Here is a 27,861-nt window from a genome sequence, read left to right on the forward strand (position 1 = left end):
GTGATAGTTGCTAGCAAACCATCAAATTTCAAATTTAAAAGGATAAAACTAAAGAGATAACATTAGATATATTTGGAGATAAAGGAGACATTAAATAATTATAAGATTTATAAACTATAAGACGATACTTCTAAAATTAAAATTTGATAATGTTAAGTTTTATTTATAATTATATCTCCTTGGACGGCTAATGGTGTAATTAGAAATTATCACTTATGTAAAAACTTATATAATATGAAATGAGTTGTGTTCTTATATTAAAATTTTTCTATATGATTAATTATGTCATGAGTTTTATTACATGACGACATGTATCTAATGTTCTAATTTAAATTATTTTGAAAATTATCTTTAAAGATATATATTTTTCTTAACAAACAACATTTATATTATTTTAAATGGTCGTCAAGACATATGTACTGGATAAATCTTTTTCAATTGTTTTTCAATAATAAATGTTTAATAGTAAGAAAAGTTTTATGAGATATGTTTTGCCGAATGTTCCTAGTAATGATGAAAATTTGACTGATTTATGAAATAATAAATATAATTAAATTAGAAAACGTTTAGATATATAATGAGTGGTGAAAAATATGCAAATTTATGATGTATATGAATAATAAAAAGTCTATAGACCTATTATGAATATGAATATAATGAAAGTTTTACGAATTTATCGTGAATATAAATATAATGAAAAGTCAACGAACTTATACAAATATGAATATGAATGATAATGAATGTGATCAGATCACCGGAGATACAAATGACACTACGTGGCAAATGTTAAATATGAATTTTATATTTTCTATTTATGAGTAATATTTATAAATTCTTTTAAAATTATTTTATGAAAAAAAAGTGGATGTTGCTTTTTCTTATAATTAATAAATATGAAAGTGTTTTATACTTCTTTTTTCTTATTACTAATGATTTTAAAAGTGAAAAAAAAAACCCTTAATGATACAATGTTTAAAACGTTATATATTATTATGCTTGTTTTTACTTATCGAATCGACAACTCATTTCTTGTCTTCATCATTTTATAAAATAAATTTTCTATAATAGGTAGGACGTATGAAATCAAATGAAGGAGAAATGTTGAGGAAATTCTTGATGTGTAGAGTTTACTATTCATTAATTATGGATGATTATACGTAAAACTTTGATATGTTAAATTAATTAAATTATTATATATGAGGGATTTAGAAACTTATATGCTTGTAGAAATAATTTTATTTTAGAATAATATGATAGAGATAAGTAGCATTCCAATTCGAATAACCTCGGAATTTGGGGCATTACAACCTAGTGCTTGTTGCTTGCCTTTTTTGGCTGGCACCTAATTTCTAGTGAAAACTAAGGCATCGTCCTTGCCTTAGATCGAGAGCAATTTTCACCTCATTTCAACATTGGTAAAGATAAAAGAGCTATCATCGTGAGAATGTGATTTTATAAAACACTCCATATGATTGTATATAACATGTTTGCAATCAAATTCCTCTTAAATTGATCCTTGAGTGTTTATTGTTTGTTTGATGTATATTTTGTATTAAATGAAATTTTGAATTGTAGACTCTGATATTAACAAAATTGACAGAGTATTAAAACTTACAGAAAAAAATATTTGAGTCGGGTGTCCCAGTTACCAAAAAGAAAGAAAAATTGAATTGTTTCCGATATTACAGTAAACACCATCAGTATGGTTACTGGTTTTCTTTGTATCCTTTAGTAAAGCCTCAATATCATGCATGAAATAACTAGTTTCTTTATAAATCTTGACTAATTATGCTGCTAAAATTTCAATTATCAGTAAACAATTTTTCTTGTAGTTTCTACAGATATTTATATAACAAATCTATTGTAAACAGTTTTTAAAATATAAACAAAATGATAACCGAACAAAAAAACTGATTTTTTTTATATTCTTTACCTGGTATCTAAATTGGGTTTTCAAATAACCTATTTTTCAATTTGATTTTTGATTTAAAAATCAATTCTGTTCATTAGATAATTTTGAACATCCCAAAATTTTGGATTAAACTTTCACTTGGTCTCTCTGATTAGCCTACTTCTTCCTATGAGATTGAATCAGCTAAGTGGGGTCTAGAATTACCTTTATTTTTCTGTTGCTCTAGCTAGTCTTCCAATGTACTATCAGATATCCACTTCAGTTAAAAAAAAGTTCTTCATTTGCTTGCAAATTCACATCAAATCTGCATATTTTCTACTCTAGTAAAACAGCTCAACCATCATATAACATTCATCTGTTTGATACAAATGTGTGCCACCATATACCCCTTAGCACAGGCACAAGAGAGACTGACTGGAGAAAAAAATTACAACAAAATGGTCTACTTGAAATAATTGTAAAATTCAACAATCTTGTACAATTAGTATATCAGAAATGCTATCCATGGACGTTCAAAATGCTAACTGTTTCCCATTCATGAAGAAGCAGAACAAACCATTAGTGCTACACATGTATAAATTTACCCCACAAGATTGCTTTGTGTTGTACTATTTTACATGTTCTTCAATCTCTCAAACACAATAATTATTTACCTACCGTTAAGCTCTGAAAACTGGGCAAACATTGCAGTTCCTGAATGGTCATCGATAGCCCGAACTTGCGCCGGTCCTGTGTTCTCCTCCGGTTGAGTAACCGGATGATTATCGGAGACTGAAGTGTGAGCAGTGGATACACTAGTAGATTCATCATCCTCAGATTTTCCTTTTGTGAAAGCTTCTTGCAATTGCAAAGCATACTCTAAGTTCCACAATACATCTCCCATTGTAGGCCTGTCTACACCATAATCAGCCAAACACTTCTCTGCAGCTTCAGCAAACTTCTTCATTGATTCAGGATTGATAGTTCCTAAGAGATGGGGGTCAATAACCTTTTCAAGCAAGCCTTTTCTCTTCCATTGCATTGCCCAATCAGCCAAATTTACTTGTTCTCTTGGTAGTGCTGGATTAATTGCAGGCCTTGCACATAATACCTCAAACAGAACCACACCAAATGAGTACACATCTGATTTCTCTGTCAATTGTTGCCGCCTGAAGTACTCCGGGTCTAGATACCCAAAACTTCCCTTCACTGCAGTACTTACATGACCCTGTCCCATTGGTGCATCTTTGGAGAGTCCAAAATCTGCAACCTTGGCAACAAATTGATCATCAAGCAAAATGTTTGTGGTCTTAACATCGCGGTGAATGATACCTTGTGCAGTTCCAGTGTGTAGATAGTGAAGTCCACGAGCAGCACCAATACATATCTCCAGTCTTTGCTTCCATGACAATGGTGGCAGATTTTTTCCATACAAGTGATCTCTAAATGGTCCATTAGACATGTATTCATAAACCAGGATCATTTCTGAATTCTCATCACAGTAGCCAATAAGTGACACCAAATGCCTATGCCTGAGCTTAGATAACATTTGGATTTCTGTTTCAAACTCTGTGATACCTTGTTCAGATTGCGGGTTTCCCCTCTTGACAGCAACTTTGGTTCCATCATCGATCACGCCAAGATACACATTGCCAAATCCTCCAACGCCGATAACTGCACTTTTATCAAAGTTGTTTGTTGCTTCTTGCAACTCTGCCAAGGAGAAGTACCTGCCTAGGCCTAAAGTTGAGTTTAAGCCATTCCTGGTTGAGGTCTTGCTAGTCATGAAGCTTGTGTCACCAGTATGCAAAGGAAGCAACCAAGAAGAAAAGCTATTTCTCTTTTGCCAATCTTTGGGTCTCTTGTGCCATTTAATCATCATAGCACCAAGTCCAACAAATGCTCCAAACATCATTGCAAATCCAACTGCAGCTACTGTACCACGGTGGGATGAACCAGTTGTGCTACCATCAACACCAAACTCTCCATCCAAACTGTCTACTGAATTACTCATTTTCATAATCTCCAACCCATTTAGAATTGCATTTCTTGTACCAGTATTCTGATTCATTGGACCAATTTGAATGCTGAGTCCATTGGACATAAGTGAGGAATTTACTACAATATCTTTATAGTATGGAGTGGCCAGAGCCTTTGTGAGAGTAGACAAATCCAACCCAGATATTGCAGTTTTCCCATTAATGTATACATTGAAATACAGATCATCCATGGATTTGCTTATAATGTCACAAAAATGCATCCGAAGCAGATAGTTAAACGATGTGTCGACATCAAAGTTCCATGTGACATTGAAATTTGGTTGAGTTGTGGCTGACTCTCCCATTTCAGCAGCAGAAGAATACACTGCAACTGGTGCAATCAATGGTGTGACAAGTTCAGGATATTTGATGCTATCAGAACCAACAGAGACACTCTTAGCCAAGGCTTTATCCTTAAGATATGGACTATCAGGCACCCAAGTCCTACCAAGTGTGTCATTCTGTTGTGTGATCAAAGGTCCCCCCATGTTGAGTCTGTGTACACATTGGTATGAAAATTTGGTCAAACCAGCATAATTATTAATGGGGAAAAGATTGGAGCCTTCATCACTGATCAAGTCATCTGGAGCAGAAACAACCTCAATGGCATTAATAAAAGCCACTGAATTCTCCATTGGTATAAACTTGAGAGACAATGTAGGGTCTGTCCCACTGAGCAAGTACTCCTTGAGGACAACTTTATTATTATTTTCGAGTTTGAAATTGTGAAGGAGAACATACTTTTCTGTTTGAACAGAGAATGAAGCTTTCGTCAAGTCATGGTCCTTAACAGACATTGCAAAGAAATGGAGACGTATCCAATGCCATCCTTTCTCTGCCAAATCAAAAGTGTAAGTTGCTTCTTGTTTAAAAACTCTAGCAGTTTTATATATAGGCAAAGGAACATTAGCTGATTCGTCTGAAACTTGAATGTCTTCTTTAGCTTGCAAGAATTGAGAGGATTCCTTATCAGTTTTGAATGTTCTTCCATCAGGAAGAGCAGAAGAGGACTTGCCTCCACAATCAATGAGGAAATTGTCTTTGGGAGTGAAGTCAGAGGAGGCTGAAAAGGCGGTAAAGGGGCAGGAGAAAAAAGCAAAAACAAGAACCAGGAGGATAGCCATCAATGAAGAAGACATGGGAATGGGATTGCCTGTTGATTTTAGTTTTCTTGTTTTTCTCTGTCCATCCCTCCTGGTTGAAGAAGGGATGTTTAGAATTGGATCCAATAAATGATATTGAAAAGGATTTTGTTATTATTTACTAAAATGGGGATGTGGTGTTCAGTTCTCTTGATTCTCAGAGGAGGAAAGCCATTGACAGCCCGAGAGAAGTTTGTCATCCTGAAAAAATGGCAAGGTTTGTGGGAAAAGATTTTTGCTGTAAAATTTCTAGTAAGCCTAATTTTAGTATGTGGAAACAGAAAATGGTGCATGAGACAGCCATTTGAAATAGTCAAACTCCATTTATATCCATCTCTTCCACTCCACTGATTGTTTTAGATTTTAGTGATTTGGCATGTAGCATATGATAACCATTACAATTGAAACATTAAAAATTCCAATAAATTAGGCTTAATTTTGGACTCAAATCCTTTCTATTTTTTTTTTTTTTCTTCAAATTATTGTCTTACTCTAGCCATAACGTGTATGTGTATTTATTTTAAATACACAAATATATACACACTCATACGTATTATCACATGATTGAGTATTGTTTTATCTCTCACATGTCAATCCTGTTATATCATCACTATTAAATAACTGTCTTGTTAGTTTGTATAATTTTTTTGTGTAGAAATTCTGTACATATAAAATTACTTATAAAAAATCGATTAAAAGGCTAATAGTTGATTACGCCCAATCAGACGCCCCTAAATGTAAGAGATGGATGGAAGCAAGAAAATAATATGAACAGATAAAGCTAGGCCATCAAATCATGAATTGTACTACACTTTCTGATAAATAGAAGTTGTGCTGCAATTTCTTCTTGATATATTGCAAAGATAAAGGACATGTAATCCTCTCAATAATTGTTATTTCTAGTTCCCATGATCATGCTTCCTCTTGAGATAAATAAATAAACCCAACTACTCATCACAGCAACTGGTGGAATTGTACCTTCTTTCCATAAGTTGCATACAAATGCAAATCTTCACAGCCACTGTAATGCCTCCAAAGCTTGTTGGTGAATTTGTTTGTCTCCCGCAGCCACCACATTGAAGCCTGGATAATGAAACGAAACACGATGGATGAAGACAAATAGTTAGAAATTTGTAGAGATCTGATATGGGAACCAGATTCATAAAGTTGACTCAAACCAGAGAGGATTCAAGCAGTGAAAACAACATAATAATAATAATAAAAGCCGATGTACTTGTTGGACGTGAATCTGATGAGGCCTCCCAGTAAAGTTGATCTCCTCTCCAATCAGTTATAAGCCCCCCAGCGCCTTCTATTACAGGTATCAGAGCAAGAAAATCATACGGCTGTAAATTCACAATTTTAGTTAGACCATGTGGAAAAAACAAAGAGAGTGATTTAAATTTTACAGCATTTTTTGAGATCCAGTCACAGAATGCATTAGAAATTTGGATAACCCAGCCTTCTCATTCAAATAAGATTTGGTGCCTACTTATTTCTTGTTTTAGTTCTCGCCAGTTTGAATTACTAGCATTATACCCAATTAAAGAAAGAGCATTCTTCACGGCCACACTTGTGTGAATTCATAACAAAACAGAATTACTTTTACGAACTTAAGTGAATGTGGTTCACCTTGAGACCAGACTCAACGACAAGATCCACATAGCCTGAAGCCAAAAGGGCATAAGCATAACAGTCACATCCATACAATGGCACTTTCACCTGTACAGAATTGAAAATTGGAAGGAAAACTTCAGACTTGAGAAATAATAAATCAAGGATTTTATAAAATTACAAGGAAACCTTGACAGACCATGGTTGATGACATATTTTCTTTTATATCTTAGACATCATATATCAACATCTCACAGAGGTCAAATCATATTGCCATTTCATTGTACGAACTACCGCATTTGAAGAGAAAACAGACACTATCGAAATTAATTTTAAAAAATAGCACAGACCTTGCTTCTCACACGATCAAATGCGTGTTCAGCATCTCCACTGAAGAGATGAGGGCTTGTCGTGTATCTAAACAGATAGAGGAGATGGTCAAAGAGAAAGCAGGTTATTAATTTATTTATCACTATTTATACAACTGTAAACAAATTGTGCATATCAGCCAGCATAGGACTTGTAACTGTATTTTAACTGTCTTGAAGCAATGGGCTCAGAAGATAGGCAGCAGACACAATTAGTTATACCAAAAGTATATTCAAGAGATAGGAAAATAGTACAAATATGCTTGTGACAATTTTGCACAAGAGCGTGTAGACACTTCTTGCCCATTCAATGTAGTTCTCTTTCCACTTATACCAATCCATCTTTCTTTCAAAATAGGCTGATCAATTATGCCAAGAATCTGCAAAAACATGAATAATAGTCTTCAACCAAAACCTAATATGCAACTAACTCACCATGAAATTTTACATTCAACATAGTAGAGGTGAAAAAAAAATTGTATAATAGACTGCTGCCAACTGACATGAGACTCTTACCGGTTTCCCTCGATGTAACAGAGCAATGAGAGTACCAAACAAGGGTTTTCCTGACAAAAGTAAAAGCACATAGTTTCTTTGGCAAACTATTCAAAGCATGAACTTAGTGACAATAATTTGAAAGAAAAGATAGAAACATACCAGTGATAAAACTCTTAGTCCCATCTATTGGATCCAAAACCCAAACATAGTCAGCAAACTTCTCTTCACACCTCCATCCATTCTCCTCTCCAAAACTAGAGTTACAATTATTCAATCATTTCAGCAAGAACAGATCAATAATAAACTTCAAGAACTAGCTTGGGAAAAAGTATTAAATGAATAATTTTCCTCATTAGATATCTTAATACCAAATTAATAAAAAACAAAGAACTCATGGCCATATTTCTTCATCTCTTAGCATAAAATTTTCCTTTTTTCTGGACTGAAAACAGTAGTAAATGAAAGGAATATGTTACCATTTCCTCCAATTTAGCAAACTATTGACATCAATTCTCACAGTCCCCAATACATAACTTACATTGCGTGAGAAGGAAAATTCTCCAATATAATTGAAACCATAGCTTCCTCTGCTGTTCGATCTGCAATTGTTACAGGACCTGCAAAAATTCAAATTCAAAAAAGATAGACTAATTAGTCTAAGGAAAAAAAAAACATAAATTTACAATAAACTTTTCAAAATCATAACAATGACTTCACTATATAGAAAACTTATCAACAAAATTTGCAAAAGAAAACATATTCAATTGACTACTTACTCAAGTCCTCTTTATCAAGAATTTCAAATTTACTTCGAAAATATTTGCGAATAACTTCTCCAGCCGCATCGGCGACTTTATTGCCGACTTCAGCCAAGAGACCGAGGTCAGGTTCACCGACTCCATTGGCGACGGCGCAATTACAGATGTTAGAATTAGAAGCCATGGAGGAGACTTTAACGGCTCTTGATTGAAGAGAAAGTGAAAGAAGGTTAAGCGAGGGAAGATGAAGACACAAGCGAGCGTCGTCGTTTTGACGAAGATTGAGTGTTGAGGCGTTGCGGATAGAAGTGGAGGGAAACAACGTGAGAGGTTTGGAGGAGAGGGAGAGGAAGTGAAGTTGAGAGTGCATTTGAGACGGATGGGTTTAAATAGGCGGGAAAGCGAGAGCGTTGAGAAGAGAGTGACGACGACTGATGAACAGAGAACCAAACCAACGGCAAGGCTCTGAACTGAAGAGTATTTTGCAGTTTGAACAAGCGGAAGTTGACGTGTTTTGCACCGTTGGATGATGAGATTTTTTAAATATTTTCTCTTCTTTTCAACAAATTATTTAACAAATATAATTTGATACATGTATGTATATTATTTTAAAAAAACAGGACCATTCGAATTTTTCACTTTTATGATTGAAATGAAAATACTTTTTTTTCGTATATGCTAAATTTATTCATAAATTTAATTAGTTATTTCTATAAAATAGGTGAATATATTATTTTTTTATATTATTATAGGCTGTAATTTTGTAAGTAATATTAACTATACTATATTTTGTTTAAAATAACAAATTATCATTTAGCTGTTAAATTAATGTATGGTTTTGATGAATAGGTGAGAAAATTGACTTTTCAACTTACAGCGATAGACAATTTAGTTTCAATAAAGTTCAGGTACGACATAGTCATTTTCCTTTCAAATTATGGTGGTCAAATATTCTCAGGGTAGCTTTCTCGTCCCTGGTTCAGTCAAAGACATACTAATATTGGACGTAATTTATGGATCAATGTGTGCTTACCAATAAACTAACACGTTGAGAATTTTTCAATATATTTTTAATGCAAAAATAGTTGAAAATGAGTAATATATATGTATTATATAAATTTTTAAAATAAACTATAAAGAACTATCATTGTCTCCCTTTGTCATGACTAATTTGCAGAGTGGGTTTAGTTAATTATCGAAAATGAAATATTTTCGTAAAGATAGAGTACGTTAAAGATTATTAAGTATAAATTATTATTATATTAAATAAAAATTTATAAATATAAATAACTATTATGTTTAATATGATTAATAAAAATATATTAAGATATTATTTTACTTAAATATCATTAAATATAATTATTTTAAAGTATTTTTTATATTACTTATTATATTAATTAAAAATAAGAATATTTTAGTCCTAAAAAAAATTAATAAGTAAATGCATAATTATAATAAAACTAAAATTAAATTGATAATCTTTTAATACATATGGTAGAGGTAGTAATCTAATTATCATATATATTATATGTTATATCACTATTAATAATAAAAAATTTCTAAAATTTTTTATTATTTACAAGTCAAACAAGATAATCCAAGTAATAAAAAATATATTACTAAAGTAGTTATTAATTATCAATAACCAAACATGTAACATCCACAAATAAGTATAAGGGCATTCTAATCTTTTCTCTTGTTTTAATTGAGTTAATATTGATTTTCCAGAGAAATGCACACTCATATATAGGGTTATACACGATTGTGCATCATCCATAGTTGGGCGACATGACACACGCCTATGTATTGTAGATACACGGCCGTGTGTCATGTCTAGGAGGCAAAATAAACAAGGCATTTAACCTAATTTTTGTTATTCTTTACACCTCTAGTCGTACACCCAAAAGAGAGCAGAGCGTGAGATGGTCACTAGTTGTCGGAGGAAGCCACCAATCATCGAAATTTCCTGTAACCACTCAAAGATCACTTGTACATCAAAAGTCGAGTAAGGTGGCTTTTCAGTTGATTATTTTATGAATCCATATTGTGTGATGATTTGGTTGGTACACCGAACTTGTTTGATGCCTATTGTCATTATTTTAGCGTGAAGTATATGTTAGTTATACATATATTTAGTTATAAATTTATAAACACGGAGATTCAATGAAAAGTGTGGATGAACTTGTTACTAAACAGTATGATCTGCTAGTATAGGTGATTGTATATGTTTTTCGCCATTTTATTGATCATATATATATATATATATATATATATATATATATATATATATATATATATATATATATATATATATATATATATATATATATTTATGGTTGATTATTGTGTGAAAGTCTACAACCATGAAAGTAAGATGAATGCAATAGGTTGATGATGATGATAACCAGGGTTACGTATGTTTAGCATGTTTATATGGTTATAAATATGACAAGTTGATTTATGAGGGTTAGAAACATGTTTTGAAACTTGTATATGTGTATGGATTGCTGGAAACAAATTGAAAATGATTAGAACCAATAGACCTATGACTTTCAAGTCGCGATACATGGTTTTGTAAGGTAATCTACATGCCTACCTGTCTTATATTTAAATTTGGCCAACTTCGTCTTTCACACGCTCGTTCTGAGGAAAGGTACACACAATCGTGTGGTATGGAACACACACCCATGTGTGACTTTTCAAAAGTGGACATCATGCTTACATAAAAGCACACGAGGGTGCAACTCTAGGCATACACTTGCATAATCGATAAAAAAATCAAAAAAGACCATTTTATCCTTAAGCCAAGCATAAGGAAAAGAGAAAGAAAAAAAATAAAAGACCCTAGCAAGAAAGATGAAGTAGTTAGAGATAGAAGAAGTATCTAACTATATGGAAGACATCACAAACCCTATTCAAGTTGGATTCAGATAGAAAATTAGAAAAGTTAAGGAAAGTGGTACATATTAAGATAGCCATCAATTATGTATGTAAATGGCAAGATATGTGAAAGCGATAAAGTTTAATACTCATGAGATATACTATGCACTCGACACCAAGGCGCATTAGCCACCCAGTTCAATTCAGTCCAAATATGTATGATAAAGGATTGTGACTTTTCAAATAGTTTCTCACGTGGTCAGTGAGATGCATTACATACATACTTGTGGTAGGGGTCATCCCAAGATAATTTTTAGATAGCAGTTTCATAACTAGTGTATGTGGTAAAGGAAGGACTATGGCCAAGGTTTTCGATGTGACTAGAGTACCTTAATTAGTTAGCTCAATCGGTCGTATGACATATACACAAGACACAATAGTTAGTAGACACATAAGGTGTCATATGTTGTCACTAGGGTATCAAATATGTCAAGTTTAGTTTAGGCCTTAGTAACTTATATAGATGGCCTATGTCAAGGTACTGGGGTGTCGAGTTGCAAACACATCAAGATTCCTAAATGAAACACCAGATCTATTAGTTGCATTCATTATTTAAGGTGTCGAGAGGTTATCGATTTACTAAGTGTTTTCATTCACGTGTTCTTTTTATATTATTTTACAGGTAGAGGTGAGTAGCAGGGTATGCAGGAGAGCCAGCGGTCCAACAAAGCAACTACGTGAGGGCAATGGGCAAAATTGTCTTTTAACATATTTCTTTCCATTTATGTATTTTTGTCATTTTAATTATAGATTTCATAATTAATTATGCATAGTTTTTGTTGGATTGGATTCTCAAACACTTTAATTTATTGAGTTTAATAAATGAGGTATTTTAGTTAATATTTTATGTTTCACCTTTTTACACACATTTAAGGTTGAAAATTTATTATCATGTTATTTTCTACTGTTTTAAATAAAAAAGTCAAGTCGTACATATCTTTTCAAATCATATTTCGTGTAAAGGTATGTATCTGGATATGAGTATTACAAAACACCTCTATAGTGGTATCAAATCAAAATGTTAATATTTATACTGTTTCCATGAGCAATAATTAACATCCATTATCAATTTACTTGCTACATGAAGCAAACTTACTATTAAGAAAAAAATAAATAAATTTGAGTAATGTTTTATGCATAAACAATATGCATAACTTTATACACAAATAATAATATATCACCATGTGATTGAGTAGTTTTAAATTATAGATAAAATAATACATAATCACATAATAATACATTATTGTTTATGCATAAAATTGTGCACACATAATTTTATCAAATAAATTTTGTTGCAGATGCAATCAATCGCTAAATAAAATCAATTGTTGATTGAATACAACCATATGCAACCATCCAACAAAGGCAAGTGCAACTCTTTATCATCCTCCAACAACCACCAACTATTTACATGAAAGAGAGGGAAACAACAATGGAAATCAATGGATTTCGCTTTCACTCCCATGTTTCATGAGAATGGAGATGCACTTTATATATATGTGTGTGTGGAACTTTATGCCCACACAATCAAAAACAACACAATGAGATAATAATGGAGGTTCTATGCTATCCAATTCACCATTGTAAAGTGATCATTAAAATAACATTAATGAAAGATGACATTATCGGTTCAATTGTTTATTATTATTATTAATCAAGTTGAAGAAAATTGTAAACCAAAATTTGATGGGATCTTGCATAGCTTTTGGTTGCCAAAAGACTTATTCCCACCCAAGGTCTAGTCATTGCCAAGTTGATACATGCAATTTTTTAAAAATTTAAATATCCACTTATCATCCAAATTTTTGTTAAAATTATCTATTAATTATAAGGATAAAAATATCATTTTATCAACACTATAAAAAAAATATAATTTTATCCTATTTTCTTTTCAAGTTTTAAAAACTGACAATTTCACTTTAATCTTAACTTTTTCCAATTTTAAAAGCAATTTTTTCGCATCCTTATATTATTTTATTCTTCCCTTTCTTACCATCATCTCCGTCTTCGACGACTATCTCTTCCCACCCTTTTTTCTCCCTTCAGTTGTCTTTCTCTATAGGCACACAAAGACAAGGACAAATTGTTTTTATCTTTGTCTTTTGTATCTTCTTCAATGGAGAGAGACGAAGAAATCATCTTCATCGACCAAATCAACCTTCGTCGATTTGAAGATTTAACGAACAAGATTTGACCAATTTCGTTAGGCCTTCTATTGTATGAAGTGATAGGATGCGTCGAGTTGTCTGTCGTCGATCTCAAAAAAGGCAATCGAAGAGGATTTTGTCACCAGAAAATGTTTTTAAGTTAACCCTAAATTGAGGGAAAATATTACTTTTTAAAACTTAATTTTTAAAACATTTTATGAAAAATGAGATAATTTTTTTTTTAATATAATTGGTTAAATGACAATTATTTCTTAGAACTAAAAGATTTTATTAACTTTAACAACTGATAAATGTTATTGGTATAAATTTAACAATGGACTAAACCTTAGGTGGGAATCATTCATTTGTCCCTCACAAAATAGGCCAAAAGACTTATTCCCACCCAAGGTTTGATATAATCTCAAATTCATACCTGTTAACTTTCAAAAACCTAAAATCCCACCAATGATCCAATTTCTGTTAAAATTTTCAATTAGGGTTAAAAATAAAATTGTCATTTTAATAATATTATTAATCATATATATAATTCATTTATTTCCCCCTTTATTTTAAAAACTAACACCTTCACCCCAGCTTAAAATTTTTCAATTTTAAAAAATTGCATTCTCCCCCCATTTTTCCTATTTCAATCGCCCCCAAAACTTTTAAAAGCTTTTGGTTCACTTCCTTTTGAACTTCAGTTTTTTGCATCCTATTCGGTCTCCTCCTTTGCTTGAGTTGACTTTGGCCTTGGCCCATAAACCATTCCCATTGTTTTTATACATGAACCAAGATCTGGATGTCGGCATCAGAAAATGCCTGGACAAGAAGCAGAGAGCTACACACATGTTTGTGAAAGAAGATTTGGACGTCAGTATCAAAAAATGCCTCGACAAGAACATGAGGGAAACTCGTCTTCATGAATGAAGATCTAGACAGCCTTCTTCAGATGCATTCTAGACGAACATCATCCAGATCTTCATCACCAATTTGGACGAAGATCTTCGCGCATTCGTCACCAATCTTCGTCCAAATTGGTTCAGACTAATGTTGATATGGATGTGTGATCTATAAGTGGCCGAAGAGGTCTAGATCAGTGCCTAGAGAGGCGAAGATTGGTAGTCAGAGAGATGAAAATAAAACCCTCGGTTTGGGGAGTAATTGTGATTTTTCAAAACTGAAAAATTTTATTTAAGAGTGAAGTTAACAATTTTTAAAACCCAGGGGAAAAATTAATGAATTATATATATAAATATTATTAAAATAACCATTTTACCCATAATCCTAACCGAAAATTTTAACAGAAATTGAATCATAGGTGGGACTTTGGGTTTTCTAAAGTTGACGGGTGTGAGTTTGAGATTACATCAAACCTTGGGTGGGCATAAGTTTTTTGGTCCACAAAATATAACATATAAACATTATGAATTGCATTACACATGGGTACATACTTAATTTAACCTTATTGACTGCTGCAACTTGATTATAAGCTAGCTCGCTCGGTGCTCTAATGGCACACAGCTAGTTACAGTTTTTATGTTACAACGAAACGTAAGTACAATTTGATATATAAATTGTATATGTTATAATACATTAATCGGAATGATGACCAGGAAGTTTCTCCTTGATCTTCTCCATCGAACTTTTCTTCTCATTATGCCCTTGTTGCTGTCCTGGAGAGTTGGTGGTTGCTGTGGTCTGTGAATGCTCCTCCCTGTGCTTTCCACTTCCACCAAGTTTATCTTTTATTTTCTCCTTCAGTCCCTTTTTCTTCCTCCTCAAACCTTGCCCATCATCCTCAGACTGCGAATGCATGCACCAACAAACCGGTAGAGTTAGAAAATATTTATTGAATTGCTCTCTTATTCGTCTATTTTAAGAACTAAAATTTAACTAGAGATTTATGCTATTTCACCATTAATTAACTCTTAATTACAAGATAAAGATTGATGAATTAGAAGGAGCATGGGATATATGTGTCTCACCGAGCTAGAGCTTGAACTGCGAGAGCGCTGCATCGCCTCTTCAGCACCCACATGTTGCTGACGCTGGCGGTCATGTTCCAGCTCTTGCTTCAACTCTCGATGCTCATGATGACCTTCCTCGGTCGAAAGCTGAGCCTGAGCTCCTACATCATAACCAGCAGGCACATGAGCAGCAGCAGGTGGAAAACCAATACCAACTCCGTGGACTTGGCTCGCAGCGGCTGCATCTTTGGTGCGAGCAACACCAGTAAGGTGCATGGGGTTACCGCATTCGTCGGTTAACTGAACCGGGTTCCCGAGTTCATCAGTCAGTTGAATTGGATTCCCATACTCATCACGTAAATCAGCCATTTTGATCTAAACTATTGATTTGGAGAGATTCGTTTGTTGTTCTGTAACTGTATTTGGATATTAATGAGCATATTCAGGCTTGTTGAGAGTTTAAAGAGTGACCGAGTGACGGTGGAGCACGAGAAACAGTGTTGGTTTTTGCATGTCAATCTGGGTGTGACACGACACATTCTGGCTACATTGACACGTAGCAGCAGTCGCAAGGCAGGTGTCGCTTGAGAGATTACTAATGTTTTTAATCAGATGATATTATCCTGATTCCTGATCAAACGTGCTGGATCCAAGCTGGAAGACCAAAACTTTGTGGCATGGGATGGATTATTTGAGCACCGCCTCAGTTTTCAGACTGCACAACCTTCAATGTGCCAACAAGTTTCACTGCCCAATGAAGAGATTAAAGTTCCAGAAGAGAACCGATAAAGAGTTAACCAAATATCAACCCACACATTACATTTAATCATATAATGATATATCATTTGTGTATTTAATTATATCTTTAAAACTGTATAAATATATCATTACTCATGTTCCTATGGTCTAATAGGTTTAGGCCTTCGAACATGAGAATGAATGCTAAGAGCTAGAAACATTAATGGCTCCATACAATGGGAAGCATAAATGACTAAAACCAGTAATCTAACCCAAAAATATTTTAAGATAAAAAGGAAGGAAATCATATAGCGCATATAACCTGTATTTGCTTCATACCAAGTGACCAATATGCTCTCCATTTACAAGAGAGATTACCCAAAAGGTCATCCAACAATAAACCCATCAAGTGAGGGTGGAATCCAGCCAGCCATACAGAGTATCAATAGAATGAATTCATTTTTGTCCAAACAAGAAACAAAATTATCTGTACAGTAGGACCAATAGTTTCACAATGCATTTTCATTCTACTAACTTCTTTCTTTTGCATAATTACCTCCTTTATCTATTTCTTTTTCCTTCTTTACGGAGTAATTCCAGTAACTAATTCTGCTGCAGTTGCCAAGTCTGTATAAAGATTTGTTCTCTAAACATCTTGATGAAAAAAGTCCACCACTCTTCATCTGACTGAAGTTGCACACAAGATCAAACATTGGCATCTGTAAACACGAACCTTACTTTTAGAAAAAGTCACAGACAAAAAGAGGGATAGAAATGCTAACTTAAACTGACTCCAAAATTCGACCTAAATTTGTATGAATGATGTGTGTGTGTGAATGTGCCAATGTGCAGCCCCCAGAATATCTGGTAGGCGAACAAAGGGCCTCATGGTACCAAGTTAAAGATACAAAAATTTAGCAATGATGCCAAAGCATGGAAATGGCTAATTTCAGTGTTCACTGAGAAATGCAATAAGAGAAAAATTATCACCTCTTTACATGTGAGAAGCAGTTCATGTCTTGCTAAATTTGGTCCAGAAAAGCCCCTTCTTCCATGTAGAATGATTTTCTAATGGGGACCTACTCCCCTTTGATCCCAAGGAGAAGTGTCGCTGCAAGAAAGGCTTTCCTACGGAGCTTTTCATGCTGGAAGTGGAAGCAATCTTGGGACTCCTTCCTTCACGTTTACTACTTTTAAGGTGATCCAACATGAAATGTTTACGATCAAGACTGCTATCCATAGTCCGGTTCCTTGATCTCTTGTTAATTCTAGCCTTTGATTCCATCTCTGATTTTAATGCTTTTTCAGATAATTTAAGGGTCTTTTTCTCCCCTAAAGTGCAAACTGGGCATGCAGGATCATACTTGTGAATTTCAGCAGTTATATTCTCCAAACATTCAGCATGAAAAACATGCCCACAAGTTAGAACAGCAACCACAGCATACTCTGACAACAGCTTAGAGCAAACACCACATGTTTGCAGGTCAACAGAAGAAGCAGCTGAAATTCGGCTACTGGATCTGGTTATCCTGTCATGACTAAAGCCCAAGGACTCATTATCAAAAGACCACCTTTCTTTATAAGACGTGGCCATGAGCTCGGAAAAGGCATGCATAGACCAACCATCTGAAGACCCGACAAGAGAGCCCCCAGCTGATTCATTGCTCCATGAAGGGATCACTGGCCTTTCTTCCCTAACAGAGTATCCATTCAATGACTTAAATCCTGAGATCCGGCTATCAGATACCTGCCTTAGTAATGGATGTCCAGGAGAATGAGGAGGCCACTTTGGTGTGGTTGAACTGGCGGGATACTGATGATTTTGGGATGTTGTAGGGGATGCCGGCAACGAAGAAGTTGATGGCACTGAAGATGGCAATTTTGTGGGAGATGGATATGAAACTGCAGGGGATTCCGATTCCTTAATCTGAAACATAATTAAGATTGAAAACAAAAATGTCTCAATGTGGAAACTTGGGTAAAAGAATCTAGATAGTATGAACAGCCTTGTGTAAAAATTATTTTTAAAAAATTACCTGTTCCAAACTCACATCCATAGAGACATTTCTTGAAATAGATTGATCTGTCATATATATTTAAAAAAAAAAAAGGTTAAAGCTTACTGACAAAGTAAGATCAAACCTAGCCAGAAGAAACTTGACAGGTAACTTATTTAGTATCCAAATAAGTCAAACAGAAAATGGTATTTAGCAAGTTCAGGGAGTCCTACAATGGATGATGAAGGGTTATCTTTATAAGGAGTATGGTCCCTCCACCTAATAAGCTAGTCGTTGGGGTTGGATACCTGGACTTCAAGATGGCGATTGTCCTCTCTTTAAATGGCCTTTGCATTCTTAGATAATTAACAAAAAGACATTCCTATACAAAGCCCACCTTAATTCATTTTTGTCCTAACCTTAATCATCTCATTCTATGCTCTTGTTGGCTCGCCACCTTCCTCCTCTACTCAGATCTTTACTTTCAAATCCAAACATCCGATAGAGGTAATTTTCTTAAATATAAATTGTTGATTCTAGAGGAAAATTAGGGCTGTGGTTTGTTAGGGTTTTAGAAGATTCTAGAGCCTTAAATTTCAATTGTTGTACTTATCAACTACCAAGTTTGTAAGCTTTTCTCTTATAAAATCTGGCAGCTTGTACCTTTAATAATGGTTAGGGGACAATCTTGTAATGTATCAATGTAATGTGATAACTTGTTAGCCTGGCGTTATCTGTTTGCAGTGCTTCTTGGTAAAAAATATTATTACTTAGTGTTTACCTTCTTTGAAGGAATTAATTCTGCAAGTGAATTGACTCTTGCAATGATTTTATCATGAAGTGTTATAAGAAAATGGATACCCCTCTAGAATGTAATGTTGTTGGGTTTATTGTGTGATTTGAAATTCTTCTCCTATAGTGATTACTTTATTCTTCTATTGACATCTAATTTGATTATGTGTTGAATATTAAAGAGTTTGATCTATTCATGCTTTTCATAGCAGATGTTTTGATGGTATGATCTAGGTGCTTATGTTCATGTTCACATCATCTCCTAGCGAGGCAAGGGAGAGATGGGGCAGGGAGAGGGATCAATACCCATGGGGGGTGGGGTGGGGTGGGGAATGCTTTCATCTAACGAGGACAGGAATTCAGCCCCACCCTGCTCTGTAGCAATCTCTATTTAGGCTTATACAAGCTATACAGTATCTTATTTCTCTTCTTAGTATTTGCATTTAAAACATTTCTGAAAATAGATATATCAACTGGAAAATGCAACAGTAACCCAAAAAATTATTAATTAAAAGGTATACTTAGCTCTAGGACCTAAAAAATTTATTGCCTCTGCGTTTCATAATATAAAACTAACACAACAGATGGTGGGCATCATAAATCTTTGATTATACAAGGACCAACAACTGAATTACTAACAAAACTGAGAATGGACATCAAAAGAATTCTCCAGTTATACAATGACTAAAATATGGGGCCATATATATGATGCCTATGACCAACATATGGTGCCATAAATAAGGCTCAACCATTTGTAACTCCTTTATTCATTATGAGATGCCTCTGACATATTAAATTTGCAAAAACCAAAAAGTATCAAGAAACTCCAGGTTGGTGTTATGATTGCATGACTGCAACAAGTCACTTTACTTTAGGCTGCAAAGAATAAATTGATCTGCTTAATAAGTTTCACTCGTATAAGTAAAGGGAAGTAGGAGGAAAAGAGAACAGAAAGAACTCCGAATTAACTAGAAGAAAATGTTTGCCTCATGTTTATGTTCTTTCATTTGTCTTTTCCAAATCAACACCCAGCTAAACTAATTTCAACTAATGACCAACCTGAAATATGCAAAAATTATTTGAGATTCATGTTTACTCTCATTTATTTTTTAGTCTTCATCATTTTCCTCCTTTCTCTTTCAATATCTATGGTTATTGTCCATGATACATAGAAGTCCTTATCTAGAAAACTTAAAGTTGAATTCCAGTGGAAGTTCTCATGGTCACTCAAATGTGATAGGCACTGGAGCCATTAACAAAGATAATGCTACAAAATCCAATGGAATCTCATGCAGCTATCAAACAATAGGCCTTTGAGGCATTCAAATTAATAAGATACATAAGTTAGGTGTCTCACAAGGGGAAGAAACATCAGTAATTTATTGTTGGACAATTTCCCAGAAAAAATTGTGCATTAAATCAATTTGGAGCAGCTAAATGTTTGTTGAGTCTTTCCTATTCTTCATGAGTTGCATTGATATGCTAATTGCAAGTACGGTCATGATTATGATATACTAATGTCACATTATATAGCGCCATGTAAACTGATTATGATACACTAATATCACATTATAAAGCGCCATGTAAACTGTAAAGAGACTACTTCAACTTTTAAAATCCATTTAAACATAAGTTAACATTACATCAGAGGAACATCAGGAATGTGTACCTGAATTTGGAGTCCTCACATTCCCAGCAGTGGTTACTTCAGAAACTGGCGACTTTTGTCTTGTCAATCTCGGAAAACTATCTAATGGACTTCCCTCCTCTGAAGCATATGCTGATTCATATTTTATATCTGATCCATCATTCCGACTTATTCCATCTGAAATCCAAGTCACAGAAGTCTCCTCACCAGCTACTCGCCCTCGGCTATCCCATCGAAAGCTCCATGTTGGTGAATGCCGAACATTCCTATGCAAGAGCTCACCACCCACTCCACTTGTTATACGCTTGTCTCTAGCAGCAACACAACAAGCAGAACCCATCCTCAAACACAACTCAATATGATCTTCTACTTAAAACCAATAGTTCTCACTCACATCCTCCAAAGTTTTAGCAAGAAATAAAATCCACACACCAGTCTCAGAACAAAAACCCAGGGATACTTTTCTTCTGAAATTAAAATAACATTGACAATCAATCACTTGATAATTAGATAATCAGAAATATAAAAACAAGCAAGTGAAAAACACATACAAAATTTCAAAACCCTTAAAAGAACAAAGAACCAAAAGCCCTTTTGATTGAACTTCCATGTGGAAAAACAATACTTAACAGAACCCAAAAAATAGATAGTACCATCTACTAATTATGAAAAGACACTAAAATGAAATGTAAAACACTTCCAGCAATAGCTTTTCAAGTAAAGATGAAAAAAAAATAAAAATAAAAAACAATTACACTCACTATTCTTCAAACCAGCCATCACCAACAGCAAGCAAACAACCGAAGTTAAAACACAAAAAGCAGAAACAAGTAAAACAATTAAAGAAAAAAAGGAAAACACTTGCTCTAAATTAAAATAGTGATCAATCAAGTATCGATTCAATCTGCTACTCATAAGGAGACTGTAGAGTGAGTCTAATCTAATCAAATCTAATAAATTTTTATTTTTAAATAGGACCTAATTTTAGAAACAAAAAAGAGTTAAAATTAAAATCCCCTTCGGCGGTCAAACAGATCCGCAATTCACGCCTCAAAAACGGCACTTGCAGTCAAAACACACAAACATATCTCCATCAAAACAAATATATATTAATGTAAAGCAAATCGAAATTAATTAGATACATTCAGTTATAAGCTTATCGTCATAACAGAAACAAATCATAATCGAAAACAAAAGCTATCTCCATATAGAGACACACAAGAACCGGACCTGACGCAATTAAGAGAACCGAAAAGTATCCATACGCGACCTCGATCTCGAAACGGCGGCGTTTTGGTGTGAAAACCAGAGCGTTTTTTCAGAGACACTGAAACTTGATTCTTTGCTCCAGCGAGGGAGAAGAGGGAAGGAGCGACTAGCGAGGTCGTTTTAGACGGTTTCTATAACGACGTTAGAATCTGTTATTGAATAAAATCATTTTCCGGGCCTACTACCGTTACTTTAAACGACGTTAAGTGACGACTTTAGTGGACTTACGCGCTATGCGCCACGTCATGTGTTCTGCCTTTATGCTCGGCAAACGCTAAAAAGGTAGAAAAACGCAAAAAAATAAAAGAAATGCATGCATGATGCTGCTGCATATGATTTGTACTTCTGCACAAGCATAAATTGCATAATAAAGGAATTATGTAACATAATATGCAATAAAAAAAAGATTTTATATATATGAGAGATTTTATGAATAAAATGAATATGATTTAAATTTTTTTTACAATATTTAATTATTAAATTTAAGATTTTATTTATTTAGTATAATTGATTTTATCCAAAAAAATCTAATTAAAAAAAAACATAAATAATAATTAGTCCTTATTGAGAAAATACACACCACTGAAAAAACAACACTAAAAAAAAAGCAAATTATTTCTCTGAATTTTTTAATAGAAAAATTACAACTTGATGATAAAAGAATTTCAATCCAAAAATTCAAAAAATTAATGAAATATTAAAATTTTTAAAATCTTTGATGTAATAATAAAAATTTAATTAATATATTTTAAATTTATTAGATTTTCATTATTAAAAAAAACCCAAAAATATTATAAGTTGGTGGTTAAAGTGTGCTGTGTGTAATTGTACAATGTGGTTCAGGCGTGAACAGAGTGTGATGCGATCATGCGATGCGAAGCGAAGCGAAAGGAGCTCTTTAAAAAAAGGGACAAATCCCTGCAGCTTTCTTCTATCTTACGCGGAGTGCGTAGTACGCATTCCATGCTTTTCACGCTGCACGAAAGTAATTTTTATTTTAATTTTACTTTTTCTTTTTTTCCAGAAAAGAGATTCTTTTATAATTAAAGTCAATCACTCAATGGTTTGATGTTTTATTCGTATAATTTTCGATTCCCTCCAAATTTTATTCTTTGCTCCCGATAGCGATGGAATAAAAAATTATAATTTAATTAATATTATATACATAAATAATACATATAATTTTATATATAAATAATGATATATTATTTAATAATTAAACAATTTTAAATTAAAAATCAAATAATATCTAATCACATGATGATATATCATTATTTTATAAATAAAATTATATATATTATTTGTATATGTAATTTTATTATTATAATTTTAGAATTATTTTATGTAATTATGGGAACTCACTTTTAAAAATAGTAAAATCTACATTTAATTAGAAATTTCATTAATATATATAATAAAATTATGTATATCTATTTTCGGTATATAAATATGTACATATTTATATGTGTCATTATATGATTGGGTAATTATGAATTTAAGTTAAAATAATATTTAATCATATAATAATTCATGTATATATATATACATATATATATTTATATTTTTTTTTATATATATAATAGATATACATAATATTAGTCTTAACATATAAAATTATAATAACAAAAAATTCAACCCCAAAGGGTCAGTTGTGTAGGTAAGCTAAATGTTAACTTGGTAGTTGCAGGTCAGGTCCAAAGAGTTGTGGGGATTTTGCTGAAGAATTCCTTGGAATGATTTGTCTTATGTATCATAAAGCATGTATGGATACAACAAATGCAAGAAAACGTTTATTACACGTGCATTATTGTCTACTATGGTTTTATGCAAACACTACATGAAAAAATTACCACGTCTATTTTTTATTTTCGGCAACAACTCATGTTATGGGAGTAAGTATGGATTATTATGATCACATGATGTGTGGATTTCATACAAGTAGAAGGAGCCTTTCCAATCCCGAATGGGAATTATTTGGTATTGATCAATTGGTTAATATGTCACAATCTACGCACGTATATTTTTTATTCAATAATACTATATATATAAATAATAATATATTATCATGTGATTGAATATTGTTTTATCTTAATTAAAAGACTTATTCCCACCTAAGATATAATGGAATCTCAAACTTATATTTTTTAAGTTTCAAAAACTTAAATACTCATTCATCACCTAAAATCTATTAAACTTTTTTATTAAAGTCAAGGATAAAATCATTATTTTACTAATAAAATTAAAATAATTATAATTTTATCTCATTTTTCTTTCCAGATTTTGAAAACTAATAACTTTACCTTTGACTAAACATTTCAAGTTTTAAAAAGTGACTATTTTCTCCAAATACCTAGGTTTTTCTTTTCTCTCCTCTCTGCCCACCACTATGTCACCAGCATCTTCCTCTTTCCACCCTCACAATTGAAATCATTCGAACAACCATGATGGGAGGTCATCCGATGAAGAGACGCATCTCTTAGCCAATCTCTTTGTCTCAAAAGAGATGGAGCTCTTCCTAGATGAAGAGACAACTAAGAGTCTCTTCTCTTTGTCTCTTCATCGGATGGCCACCACTTCGTCTCTTCATTGCATGGACTTTCAAGGTGACCAACCGACTGAAAGATTTCGACTTTGGGAGTGGAAAAGGAAAGTCATCGATGATAGAGTGGTGATAAAAAAGAGAAGAAGAAAAAACTTAAGTGGGGGGAAGGGGAATAGTTACTTTTAAAAACTTAAAATGTTTAAACATGGGTGAAGTTGTTAGTTTTTAAAATCTAAAAAGAAAATAAGATAAAATTATAATTTTTTTAATATTATTGATAAAATAACAGTTTTACTTTTGACTATAACAAAAAAATTTAACAAAATTTGAATGATACATAAATATTTATATTTTTAAAAGTTAGAGGGTATGAGTTTGAGATTTCACTATACCTTAAATAAGAGTAAGTCTTTTAAACTTTTATCTTTAATTTTTATCTGTCATTTGTACATAAAAATTGTGCTTATCATTACTTTTTTTTTATTATGAACTTGAGGTCAATAGTCTATACGTGTCTGACACTTAAAACTAACAATTTCTTTTTGATGCTATAATTTTAGTGCAATTAGACATTGAGGTGTACACAGAAATGCCAAATTTGTTATTAATGAAACTATGTGGTTGATGTTTTTCAGTTCAACTTATTGAGATGTGCTGTATGTGGCAAGTCAAAGGAAGTTGAGCTTTCATATTTCCCATAATGCCCTTACATTGTTCAAATGCGGAGGGTTGAAATGTCATTGCAATATTTTGAGGTGGATAATATTAAGAAGTAAGTGGAATTAAAATTAATTAGTCTTAATCAAAGTGTTGGCGTGTGTTGTTTAGAGACGCCTCATAATTCAATTGCAAACATCTTTGTCAATTGAAATTAAGTGGATTGCCAAATCAGACCCGATTTAAATTGTTCACGAATTTTCAGACTTGTGACTCTTCCAATGACACAGAAGAAAATACTTTTTATATATATATAAAATAGAAATTCCCAAAAAAAAATAATAATAAATAAATATAGTTGAAATGAAGACGGATTTGGGCAATGAGGCCCACAAGAAAGGTTTGCATGATGCCCAAAATCAAATTAGTAAGGTCCAATTAATGAATGAGAGCGTTTTTACAATGTTTTTGCCATCAAACGACAAACACCCACATGTATTTATAATAAATGTCAATTTAATATCATCAATTTGAGGTTACTTAATCATGTATATATATTCATTAATCGGACACACTATTTATATTGGTTAGATCGATAAATTCAAAGTATAGTGATTAGAGTCACAATCATTATATTCAATAAATCAAAATTTCAGTATTAGTTGAATCGATAAACCTAGAACATAATGATCAAACTCATAATTACTGTATCATTTATATTAAGACTTCAATATTGGTTTAGTTGAAACAATAAACCCAAAACATAATGATCAGACTTACAATCACTTTATTAAATAAATCAAGATTTCACAAACATGGTAAAAATTCGAACTTAGCTTTTTCCCTTGAAAATGTTAATACTTTATTAGTTTTACTAACTCAATATAAGTACACATAATTATATTCTTTTGGGTGAGCAAATTGATTTTGTTATTCAATTCTTCATCATGTCCCAACTAAGGCTGGATTCAAGTCGAGCCGAGCCGAACTCGAACTCGACTCGGTTTACATATAGTTGAGCTCGAGTTTGAGCTTGTGAAAGTCAAGCTAGAACTTGGTTCGAATTCGGTTCGACTAGTTTTTCGTTATTAAAACGACGTCGTTTTAATATATATTGATCAAAACGATGTTGTTTTCTATCAAAATTTTTAATTAGAAAATTTGACGAGTAACTCGAGCTCAAACTCAGCTAAGGTTGTCTCGTTTTGTTTTGGACTCATTCGAGCCAAACTTGAGCTCAAGCTCAAATGGATTCGGTTTGAGTCCAACCCTAGTCCCATCTGAATTCTTTAGTTTCCATCTAAAACATGCATAAAGTCCAATTATTAGAGAATTATAAACAAAGTAATTGATAATTTATTTAAAAAACGATAATTGTTTAATAAATTTAATTAATTAGCTTAAATTATGGCCTCCCAAAAATTTAAGTCACTGTTCAAACGTCAAGTTGGATGGGAAAGTGTCGGGTTTGCAAATGAAAAGATTATAATTAAATTTAAGTCTCTAATTAATTAAATTAATTAGTTTTAATTATGGAAATTGTAATATGAAGACCACAATCATACATCAATAAAGGAGAGACAAATTAAGATAATTATTTATAAAATAAATGCATGTGGGGGTAATTAAGCTTACTTAACCCCTCATAATCAAAGTGCAAAGAAACAAATCAATTGGACTTTCACAAAAATCCTTCCCCACATTCAACACTACTATTATTTTCCCTTTCATCTCTTATTCAATTCAGCTACCCTTTTCTAATTATTTTAATTTCACTTTAAATTTAATTTAGAATATTTTATTTCACAATTTTATCATAGTACAATTTATATGATAATTAAGCTATATTAAGTATACCTAAAAAAAATAAAATATATACAAAGTATTACTAGATAAATGATATAATCTTTTTTGGATAATGAAATGTAAATTGAGGGGTTAATGTTAGGTTAAAATGAAATGTAATGATGATTTCATGAGTTAGTAAAATTGGTAGAACATTAAAACTTTTAAAATGAAAGTTTAGGTTCGAGCTTCTATAATATTTATGAAATATTAACTTATTTATTATAGTTGTTATGGGTCTGATCACTATTAATAAATACAGACAAAATCTCTAGCTATAAAAAAAAAATGTAAGGTGGTTAATTTAAAGAAAATATATATTTTGAAAAAAGAAATTAGAATTTGAGGAGGGTCAAGTGACTCTCTTTAACCCCCTACTCATTTATGCTAACATAATTGAATCTCTATATTCTATTTTTAATTATGGGCATGGCATGCATGTATTTTTTTGTGCAATTGGGTAATATATATATATAATATAATATAATAAAACTATTTATACAACTTTATGTATAAATAATGATATGTCATTATATAATTGAGTATTGTTTAATCTTTAATTTTCAATTGTCAATCACATAATGATACATTATTGTTCATATATAAAATCATTACTTATATATATACGCATACCCACTTTTGAGTATATACATGATACGTCATCATGTGATTGAGTGTTAGTTTATGTTTAATTCAAAGTCGCCTAATTACTTAGTGACACACAAAATATATAAATTTTTTTTGTACTGAAAATAGATACGCATAGTTTTATTATTTAACTTATATAGTAGCATTATTAAGTTAGTGGAGCTACGGGACACAACTTAATTGCTTCCTTGATATATATAATAAAAGTATTTATACAACTTTATGCATAAACAATAATATGTGACAATGTAATTGAATGTTATTTTATCTTTAATTTTTTATTATCCAATCATATAATGACACATCGTTATTTGTATACAAAGTTATACACAAAAACATTACTTTTATATATATATATAGT

The 27,861-nt window shown here is 32.4% G+C and overlaps 4 protein-coding genes across 5 annotated transcripts; all 4 read right to left on the bottom strand.

The window, feature by feature from the left end:
- Positions 1 to 2,208: 2,208 nt before the first annotated feature.
- Positions 2,209 to 5,402, bottom strand: LOC123213623 (probable receptor-like protein kinase At4g39110). The gene has a single exon (XM_044633099.1). It carries the CDS (start codon positions 5,067 to 5,069, stop codon positions 2,562 to 2,564), a length of 2,508 nt encoding a protein of 835 aa, XP_044489034.1. The 5' UTR covers positions 5,070 to 5,402; the 3' UTR covers positions 2,209 to 2,561.
- A 452-nt stretch (positions 5,403 to 5,854) lies between these two features.
- On the bottom strand, positions 5,855 to 8,818 carry LOC123213625 (bifunctional phosphatase IMPL2, chloroplastic). Its single transcript, XM_044633100.1, has 9 exons — positions 8,329 to 8,818; positions 8,091 to 8,169; positions 7,712 to 7,806; positions 7,571 to 7,620; positions 7,310 to 7,434; positions 7,037 to 7,103; positions 6,705 to 6,794; positions 6,307 to 6,418; positions 5,855 to 6,155 (listed from the first exon to the last, which is right to left on the bottom strand). Exons 1-9 carry the CDS (start codon positions 8,678 to 8,680, stop codon positions 6,085 to 6,087), a joined length of 1,041 nt encoding a protein of 346 aa, XP_044489035.1. The 5' UTR covers positions 8,681 to 8,818; the 3' UTR covers positions 5,855 to 6,084.
- A 5,987-nt stretch (positions 8,819 to 14,805) lies between these two features.
- LOC123214033 (embryogenic cell protein 40-like) lies at positions 14,806 to 16,126 on the bottom strand. Its single transcript, XM_044633721.1, has 2 exons — positions 15,383 to 16,126; positions 14,806 to 15,200 (listed from the first exon to the last, which is right to left on the bottom strand). The coding sequence occupies exons 1-2, from the start codon at positions 15,731 to 15,733 to the stop codon at positions 14,991 to 14,993; spliced, it is 561 nt and encodes a 186-aa protein (XP_044489656.1). The 5' UTR covers positions 15,734 to 16,126; the 3' UTR covers positions 14,806 to 14,990.
- A 285-nt stretch (positions 16,127 to 16,411) lies between these two features.
- On the bottom strand, positions 16,412 to 21,924 carry LOC123214032. Of its 2 annotated transcripts, none has more exons than XM_044633720.1 (5): positions 21,810 to 21,924; positions 20,561 to 21,006; positions 18,139 to 18,185; positions 17,093 to 18,029; positions 16,412 to 16,821 (listed from the first exon to the last, which is right to left on the bottom strand). In XM_044633720.1, the coding sequence occupies exons 2-4, from the start codon at positions 20,877 to 20,879 to the stop codon at positions 17,115 to 17,117; spliced, it is 1,281 nt and encodes a 426-aa protein (XP_044489655.1). In that variant the 5' UTR covers positions 20,880 to 21,006; positions 21,810 to 21,924; the 3' UTR covers positions 16,412 to 16,821; positions 17,093 to 17,114. The 2 variants fall into 2 exon arrangements, with proteins under 2 accessions (XP_044489655.1, XP_044489654.1); XM_044633719.1 differs by having other exon boundaries at positions 21,770 to 21,924.
- Positions 21,925 to 27,861: the final 5,937 nt, after the last annotated feature.

The sequence above is a fragment of the Mangifera indica genome, chromosome 4 (assembly GCF_011075055.1).
Source record: "Mangifera indica cultivar Alphonso chromosome 4, CATAS_Mindica_2.1, whole genome shotgun sequence".
Classification (NCBI taxonomy): domain Eukaryota; kingdom Viridiplantae; phylum Streptophyta; class Magnoliopsida; order Sapindales; family Anacardiaceae; genus Mangifera; species Mangifera indica.